This window comes from Sciurus vulgaris (assembly GCF_902686455.1).
Source record: "Sciurus vulgaris genome assembly, chromosome: X".
Classification (NCBI taxonomy): Eukaryota; Metazoa; Chordata; class Mammalia; order Rodentia; family Sciuridae; genus Sciurus; species Sciurus vulgaris.
Window position 1 is genome coordinate 74,413,815 of NC_136471.1, and position 9,801 is coordinate 74,423,615.

The window sequence follows — 9,801 nt, forward strand, 5'->3', positions numbered from 1 at the left end:
AAAAAGTTTTTCATATTATATCTATTGTTTTGAGTGTGCATTTTGTTCCTCATTACTGTATGTATACTTGACGATGTTAAATATTTTTTAAAATATATAGTCTTTCTAGATTGTTCTAAAGTGCCCGATATACATCAAAAGAAGTAGTAGTAGGGCTGGGGAGATAGCTCAGCTGGTAGAGTGCTTGCGTTCGATCCCCAGTACTGCAAAAAATAAATAAATAAATAAATAAGTAGTAGTAAAAGAGCACCATGCTGGTATGCTTATAATGAGGAAAAAATAACCACTGTTAGTCTATATGTTTGTTTTACTTTGCTGTATACATAATGTATATAAAGAACAAATGAGTTCTAATCTACATCTAGTCTTTCTAAATGCTAAAGAGATTGCCAGTGAATGATAAAAGTAGAATTAGTAAACAAATTTTGTATGTTTTATGTTAAATTCCTAGGAAAGATTGTCTTCTGAAAATTGCAGACTTATAGCCCACTGTGTTGGTAAGGGTCCAGAATGCTTATATTTTGAAGACATTTTCAAGTTAGAACTATTATTACATGTGTGCAGTTTCAAGACTATTTTGTACACAGACAAATTGAGTTCTTACATGAAACATCTAGTCTGTCTAGATGTTTAGAAGTGTCCAATGTATGTTAAATATACAGATACTAAAATGTCACTTTTTAAATATCTTTTTTGCTAAAATTCATATGAAATATTGTCTTTTGGCAATGAAAGTGTAAAACCACCTCTATGAGCAGGATAGTACCATCTGTACTTGTTCAGCTACGTGGAGGATGTGGGAGGGAAGCAATTGCAAAAGGTAATGTAAGTATGTTCATACTTGGACATCATTTTTCTGTGTTTTGTGCATTTTTTTTGCTGTGTATGTATTGGATAAATGAGTCCTGATTTTGCAACATCTTCTTTCTAGATGTTAAACAGGTTTGCCAGTGTATGACAAAGTAATTAGTAAATCTAGCACATTTTGTACATTTTGTTTTGAAATTCATAGGAAAGCTTGTCCTCTGTAAATGAATTTTGGATATGAATTTGTATAATTATCTCCAAGCATTACATATGCCTATACTTGTCCACTGAATTGAAAGTAGAAGGAAGTAAGGAGGAAAAGGTTTAAGGACCAAATGGTCATATTAGAAAATACCTCAAATTACAACCTTGCTACTTGTGCAATTTTATTTACCAGTGCTGTATGCATAGTGGACAGGTTCTTATGTGAAATAATGTAGTCCTTCTAGACTTTTAAAATCCCATTTGTTTATAATAAAAATGAATTAAATTTTTAAAATGCTTTTAAAAGTAGTAGTAGTAGAACAAATTATTTGTAAAGCTCTTTTTAAAAAACTGTCAACAGTAGAACTCTGTTGTTTATGGGTTCAGGATGATGTGTATCATCTTTTTTAACCTTTTCTGTATTTTCCAGATTTTCTATAATGAACAGGTATATTTTATACCCTAGGAGAAGTTATTGAAAAAAAAATGAAGAAATAGAGATCATGGGATCTGCCTGACCTTCCTTTCCTTATACAATCAAGAAAGCCTGGACAGAGAATTATTAGGGGTAGGTTCCAGGAAATCTCCTTAAGATGCAAATCCCAGATCCTGATATAAGACAGTTTTTTTCAAATCAAATAAACTTGTTTAAATTGTAGGTGTTTTTCAAAAGCCAAGGGTGGGAGGAAAGAATGGTCTTATTTCAGTGGAGCAATACTGCCACCAAAAGAAAAATATTGAAGAAACTTTCATGACCAGAGAGGAAAGAATAGAGGAGAAAGGAGTAAAAGAAAGGAAAGGAGAAGAAAGGAAAATTTTATATATAGACTGATTTCCTCCTTTTGCCTGTCTTTCACTAAGGGTTATAAGGGAACAAGTCTTACTGTCCTCAGTCGTCATTAATAAGCTACTGATTGATCGTGGCTGGTGTTAACTTGAGCCATTTAACTGGCTAGAGAGAGAGATAGATCTCTGAGGTTCTGCAAGTTCTCCCTAGAGAAAACAAGAGACCCTATGACAGGAGGGATGGGATGATAACATGCTAAGCAAACATGTCAGGATCAAGATCTTTGGGTGGATTTCCAAACAGTAGTTTTCAGATTGTACTTAATGGAGTGCCAGGGGTTCACTGGAAGTGGTTAGGGAAACTCATTTTAACCAGAGTATCCCTCTTTGGATACTTCATGTATTGAATTTCCACAGGTAATTTTCTTGGAAGAGTAAGACATTATCAACCCTGACTCCAAGATGGCAGCATCCTGCGAAGAGGCTGTGGCAGCCTCCAGCGAAAGTGATGGCGGGGGCAAAGGTTTTGGATCCTGGCTGGATGGATGGTTGGAGGTGCTGGGAGTGGACCAAGCCATTTATGGTGCCTACATCCTTGGTGTCCTGCAGGAGGAGGAGGAAGAAGAGAAACTGGACGCTCTGCAGGGTATCCTGTCTGCTTTTCTGGAAGAAGATTCTCTTCTTGATATCTGCAAGGAGATTGTGAAACGATGGTCTGAAACTCAGAATGTTGTCACCCAAGTGAAAAAAGATGAGGTACAGGCCATTGCCATCCTCATTAAGAAGCAGGCACAGATTGTAGTGAAGCCCAAGGTAGTGTCAGAAGAGGAAAAACGGAGAAAAGCTGCCCTGATGGCCCAGTATGCTAGTGTAACAGAGGAAGAGAATGAAGCAGATGAGAAGTATGATTCAGGTGCCATGATGATGAGCATTAGTTCTGATAAATCTCTGTTTCGAAACACCAATGTAAAAGATGTCTTCAAAGCTTGGAAATCAGAGCGAGATTCACTTCAGGATGAGTCCCAAAGGAAGAAGGAACAGGACAAGCTGCAGAAGGAGAGAAACAAACTAGCCAAGCAGGAACGCAAGGAAAAGAAAAAGGCACAGAGAGGGGCACGAAAGCGCTAACCCTGACCTGTTTAATTCTTCTCCCACTTCAAGACTTTGATCAAAGAGAAAACTGGTTGTTCATTTTGTGTGTTTAAGAGAAATGTAAGAACATTGTATAATGATTTCCCAAGGCATTTTCCCTTTTGTTTGCATGGTCAAAAGGAAGTCACAATTACTTCAATTGCAAAATGTTCCATGTTTTGGTGGTGTGGGTGACCAGATTATTATAATTGATGTCTGTAACAGCTGCAATATTTTAATACAGAAGTTTTGTGCTCCTTTTGGCTCCATTTTTATAAAATGTTTTTCCTCACCTTGAATAATTTTACTTGGATAAACAGCAGAATTCAGAAACCTAACAGTTAAAATTTTTATCTGGGAGAAGAAACATGACCATTCCTCTGAAAAGTGGGAGTACAAATTGCTTCAGAGGTAATATTTATTCCCAAGTGTAGTATTGTTTTGTGGCTGATATTTAAGGCTAATGAAGCCAGATGGGGTGCTACACACCTCTAATCCTAGCTCCTGGAAGTTTGAGGCAAGAGAATCACAAGTCTGAGGTCAGCTTGGGCAAGATAGACCAGTCTCAAAGTAAAAAAAATAAAAAGGCCTGGGGACTTAGCTCAGTGATAGAGCACCACTGGGATTAATCCCCAGTGCTGCCCAAAAAACAAAAGGCTAATGAAGAACCCTGTCTGGATCCACATTTTATGTTACATGTCAGCAAACTAGGAAAGTGGGATGAAATTATTTGGAGTATGTTCAGGATCTGAGATCTTTTTTAAAATGTTTCAACCTATGGGAGAAAAATATCTTTTTTCTCTTTTTTTATAATTTATTTTTTAATTTTTTGCAGACTACATTTTGATTCACTGTACACAAATGCGGTACATCATTTAGTTCCCATGGTTGTACACGATGTAGATTCATACCATTTGTGTAATCATACATGTACATAGGGTAATGATATCTGTCTCATTCCACCATTTTTCGTATCCCCCTCCCTCTCATTTCCTTCTACATAATCCAAAGTTCCTCCATTCTTCTCTCATTCCCCATAGCCCCCACCCACATTATATATCATTCTCCACTTATCAGGGAAAACATTCAGCCTTTGGTTAGAAAAATATCTTTTAAAGTAAAGATAGTTATATATTTCTCCTCATCCAGGCTGTGACATTAAGAAGGATGTGTCGATGTTAAGTGCAATATATTGTTAAGCTAGATTCACTTTTTTTTATAATCATGGATTCTCTTTGAGTGCTGGTAGGAATTTTATTCCTGATTTCCCCCCAAAACATGAATATTAAGATCTAGTAATTCTTGGTTTAGAGAAACTGGAAAAATACACTTTTAAAGAAGAAACACTGGAAATCTTGCTAACACAAAGATACTTAAGGGTGTACATAGTAGGTGCTTAACCAATCTATTGAATGAATGAAAGAATGAATGAATGAACTGCCTGGGAGAAACTAAAGTGAACAAGAACTCTCCATTTCTACCTTTTTCAGAAACCACATTCAATTATAAATAAGGCCCTTCTCTATTTGACTTCAGGCAGTAGTAGACTGTCATGAAGCCTAAAGAGAGCAATTTCTCCGATAAGACAAAGTAGATACTTTATACTAGGAGTCAGCAAACTATCAACTACAGGGCAAATTTGGCCATTTTTTTGCTATGGTACAAACTAAAAATGTCTTTCCCTTTTACTCTCTAGCCCTTAGTAGATAGTTTGATGACCTTCGTTTTATATCATTAAGTAGGAGATTAACAAATCTTTGACCTTCTTGCAGGAGGTTGGAGATAATACATGGTTACTTCTTTATAAGGTCCTGTAACCATGGCATTACAAAAACAACCATATTTAAAAAAAAAAAAAAAAAACACTTTAAGTCACAAAAAAAAAAAAAAAAAAAAAAAAGATTGTCAAAATCACTGGCCTAGAGCATAACCTAGCTTTTGGTGCTTGATTTAATATGTTTATATAATCATTTTATATGGGAGTTTCAGTCAGGTTTGTGGGGATAGGACTGGAACATTCGCTCCCTTCACGTGCCCTTTTACCCAGAATTAGATGAAATCAGGATGTCTAGGTTCATTCACCTTCTGAAATTCACTATATGTTGTGGGGTAATCTGAAAGTGAAAGATTGGTTCTCATGATTGACTGTACAAGGTTTCTTATACCTTTTAAGTGGCATATGTCACTTCCACTTGGATTCTATAGGCCACAGTAGTCACAAAGCCAATCCTGATATCCTTGGGGCTGCAGCATAAGCCTTTTCTAGTGAGGGGCCTCAAAGGGAAAAATAGCAATTATTTCAAGCAATAATTCAACTTATATGAATTCTCTAGAAAATAGAAAAGGAACATAGCACTCAAAATATATTTGAAATTCTCAATTTCACTATTAACCAAATGCAAATCAAAACAATCATCTGTTGGGTTGAAGTTAAAAAAATTTTAATGATGAACTATTCAGTATGAGTTAGAATGGAGGGAAATGAGCATTTTAAAATGATTTTATTTTTTCAATATTTTTATTGAAGCATTATATAACATGCATTGTATATAATGGTGGGATTTGTTGTTACGTATTCATACATGCACACATACAAATGTAATTTAGCCAATCTCATTCCCCAGTATTTTCCCTTTCCCTCCTCCCTCCTCCTGCTCCCTTTTCTCTATTACTATACTGATCTTTTGATTTTCACCTCCCCAACACAAATCTTCCTTTTCCGTTTACCTCTTTCTTCCACATGAGAGAAGAAACATGTGCCTTGACCTTCTAAGTGTGGCTTATTTTACTTAACATAATTTTCTCAAGTTCCTCCCATTTTTTGTGCAAATGCCATATTCTTTATGACAATGCAACTTCCTTGTGTACATAACACATTTTCTTTTTCCTTTCATTCATTGATGGACACCTCAGCTAGTTCCACAGTTTGACTATTGCACACACTGTTTTTAGGAATGTAAATTGGTATTTTGGGAGAATAATTTAGTGCATTTATAAAAAATTTAAATTTTCATATACTTCATGCAAAGCAATTTTATTTCTCAGGATCTCTCCTACATACCTATCTCCTAGTACTTGGTGTTAACAGTGACAGATATGAAGCCAGTCTAGTTTTCATAACCTTCAGGTCATTTTTCCCTCTCCCCAACTTTGGACATTTTTACAAGTTTCTACTTACGCTTGCTCCAAAATTTCATTGTGATACACCATATTGAGGATCTTTTCACACTTATCCCAGGTACCACTTAATGGGTCATTTCAGTTTGGGCTATTTCAGCAATGGGAAACCTTACATAATTTATCTGATGGTTATCTTTGCCTTGTTTTTTCTTCCTGCAAGGTATCCATTGGCTATCTTGTATTGTTTCTCAATCTGTCATATGTTTATTGTCACAATTTCCCTATGCATGTGCCCTCTCTCTCTCTCCCTATCCCCCACCCCAGGATATTTCCTCAGATTTATCTTTCAGTTTTTCTTTAATAATAATGTAAGTAATAGTGTTTATAAAAGAGTTTTCATCCTATACACAGCAAATAACATTTACTTATGACTGTAACATTATAGAACTTTGAAAATGTATAGATAAAGATATAGATGACAGAAGATAAGTAGTGGGGGGAAAGTGAAGAAAAACGATACTGTTAGCTTTTTATTAAGCTGAAGTATGAAAATTTGGTGAGATTCAGTCTTTTTAAATTGAGAGATGGTAGTTTCATATTCTTCGCATGATACATAGTGGACAGATGAGACAGAACAAGATATAAGAACTGAAAATAGTACAGTAAATAAAACTTTGAGGAGGGAAATAACCTAAATTCTCAGTTTTCAAAGAAGAGTCAATAGGGGGGCTTATAATAATCAAAAGAGGGTGTTGTAAGCCTCATGGTAACCTGAATGCATCACTGAGACTGTATAGTTTCTTATGGCTGTGAGACTCAGACACAACCCATTCTAGCCTTAGTGGTCAGCAGACCGCTTTCACTAATACTACCTCACATTGAGCAGCATGGCATGGAGCAAGACTCCATCTACTGGAGTAGGACAGGGTGGTAAGCACAGGACTTTGCCTTAAAAGTGCCAAGCTGGCAAGTGCTAGCACTGGGGAGATCCTAACGGCCCTTACACCTTGAGCAGTCCCCACAGATGGATCTTCTGAAACAGCCCTGATGTCCGGCAGAGCACACAACCCATCTATTTGATCTCTATTTCAGTTAGCATCACCTGTGGCTGTTTGCAGTAGTCTAGGGCCACAAGTCCACTTTGGCAGTTGATAACCAGTGACAGTGCAGGGCTTGGTCCTACCCAGTGCTGTGTTAGTCTTGGAAGACTGTGAGTTCAGGGTGTGGCACAGCTTTGCAGTTTTTGTGACCACAGTGTGGCATAGGAGACTGGGGCTTGTTCCTCCATGGTATACAGTCCAGAGCCATGCAGAATGTGCTTGACTACGGGTTGGTGGATGAGGCATTTGGACCTGCCTCAGCCTCAAGAAGAGGCTTGTGGGGATAGACTATCTTTGTAGGGTTCTCATTTAATTTATGCTGAACACACCAACTACATATTTGGGGGAAAACTGGGCTTGGATTGCCCTCTAGTGCTAAAACAGTGACAACACACCAACAGAGGACTCAGCAAACCTGGATTTAGAGCTCAATCTAGTGCTGAAAGAGCAGAAGTGAATACAAGCTCAGAGAAAATAAGTAGTAGTTTGAATTTCTGGAAAGACAGGCACAAATAAAGCCAGATAATAAAGATGTTAACAAATTCTTAATCCTTCAATGTGCAAATGACTTTCCACACCAATAAGCATCAAGAACTTCCAGGGAACCATGACCTCATATAAAGGTCAAAATAAGGCACCAAAAACTGACCACATAGTAACCAGTATGGGTCAATTCTTAGGAAATTTAAAAGAGATTTTTTTAAAAACTAAATGTACTTTAAGAGAACACAGAGAAATAAATACTATAACAGAGAAACAACAGAGAGATAAAAGCAGTTTTAAAAATTGCAGAACTCCTTGATCTAAAAAATACTCAGAAACATTAAAAATAGGAATTTTATTTATTTTTTAAAATAACTAGTTTGAAGTATTTTTGATAGAGGTATACTTTCTTTTATATACAAAAATGAAGGCCCAAAATATGGCTTGTTGAAGTAGCTATCAACAAGATGTTAAATTATTTTTCCTGTGATTTAGTTAAAACAGCCTTGGAACAGCAGCAGTCAGTCCCCCTTCTGCTAACAACATATAAACACAGTGACAGGACTACTTTTAGTACAGAATAAACAACTTTCAAGAAAAGAAATTAACTTTAAACTAAAGTAAACATTTTTACCAATAAATAATTTCATTTAAAGTAGCATCTTCATCCTACCATCTTGGGCAGAACATATACACCAATTTAAGAAATAAAGTTTCTCCCACAATAGTCATTATAGGTGTTAATGTAACAAGCTACAAAGTGAAATTAATGTTCTTAAAAATTCTAGCAACCAAACATGAATTTTAAAAGTTGGCATTTTCTACAATTGTACATATTCTAAAATAACTAATACTTTCTTACAGAACATAATTCAAACTGTTGGCTTTTCAGTATATTCCTAAGGAAATGGTTAAAAGAACATTTAGTACACCAAATCCAAAACAGAGTTTATAATTCTGATTTACAGCTAAGAAAAGGCAATCGATTCCTATTTAAACTATACCCAGTGATGAAATATACTTGAAAAACAAATATTTGGTCTGACAATCTTTAATATTGGTTAAAAACAGTCTGATGTTTGTTGCTCATGGAAGTTACTTTAATCCACTGTGCAAAAAAAGGTGCAGCCATCTGCTTTTACTTTTTACACTACTATTTACACACTTAGAAGATTTTTAAATGTATTAATTTAAGTAAGCAAATTGCATCTCCTTTATGGATGAATCGTGTGCCACAGAGAGCCCAAAAGCTTGATGACATTCCATTAAGCTATACAAATGTTTCTTGTCCTAATTTTGAACCTAGATACAAATCCAATTTCAAGATCAACTAAAAATTATTTTGATCTAATATGTCTTGGAATTGTTGCACATGCGAAAACCTTGTCTCAGAGGGCTTTCACTCCTCTCTCCACTGGTCTACTCCACAAACCCCCACTCATGCAGAAGGACAATGCCCCCAGAAGAGGAACCTGTGAACCCAGTTCCAAGCACCAGTGTCCTCTGGGGTTCACACTATGATATAGTATGTTTGAAGACAGCTTTTTAGATATGCAGCAATCAAAATGCATGAAGAAACACTTCAGCAAAGAAACTATTACTTGTCCACAGAAACAATGAAAAACAGTGACAGAAAAAATGAACAAGTCAAATATAAATCTAATACCATTCTGCATTTCCAGAACTTGGTTTCACACTTGCACAACCATCCACCAGCATTTTCTGGGTCTATATGAAGAACATTTATTAAGTTATTAAAACTACTGTTTTCACCATATATGTGTAATTGTGATGATTAAGAAATCAGTTTAGTCAATTATTACTCTGTGCAGTGCACTCACAGGGAGAGTATAGAGGATTAAAAACAACAGAAATCTCTCACTTCTAAACTGAACAGAGGAATTCTCAAATTAAAATCATAAAAAGGAGGAGAGGGGAGCTTACTGGCAACAATAGACACCAGACAGGACAGTGAAACTGTTTGGTCAGAACTTAGGAATGTAATTTCCTTGACAATGTTTTAAAAACACCTAACCAACCCCTGTCTTATGTCCAGCAAGTACACTGTTCCATTTGTTTCCATGAAAACATAATAACTGACCTTTACTGATTACAATCAATACAGTCCCAGTCTCAGCTTCCCAGGCACAGCACTCCTGTCCTACCACCT

The 9,801-nt window shown here is 36.1% G+C and overlaps 1 protein-coding gene across 1 annotated transcript; it reads left to right on the plus strand.

The window, feature by feature from the left end:
• Positions 1–841: 841 nt before the first annotated feature.
• Positions 842–3,118, plus strand: LOC306650892 (coiled-coil domain-containing protein 43-like). Its single transcript, XM_079123310.1, has 2 exons — positions 842–1,579; positions 2,215–3,118. Exon 2 carries the CDS (start codon positions 2,260–2,262, stop codon positions 2,923–2,925), a length of 666 nt encoding a protein of 221 aa, XP_078979436.1. The 5' UTR covers positions 842–1,579; positions 2,215–2,259; the 3' UTR covers positions 2,926–3,118.
• The last annotated feature ends 6,683 nt before the right edge of the window (positions 3,119–9,801 follow it).

Coding starts and splice junctions, on each gene's coding strand:
- LOC306650892 (XM_079123310.1), top strand. CDS start 2,260: ATGGCAGCATCCTGCGAAGAGGCTGTGGCAGCCTCCAGCGAAAGTGAT.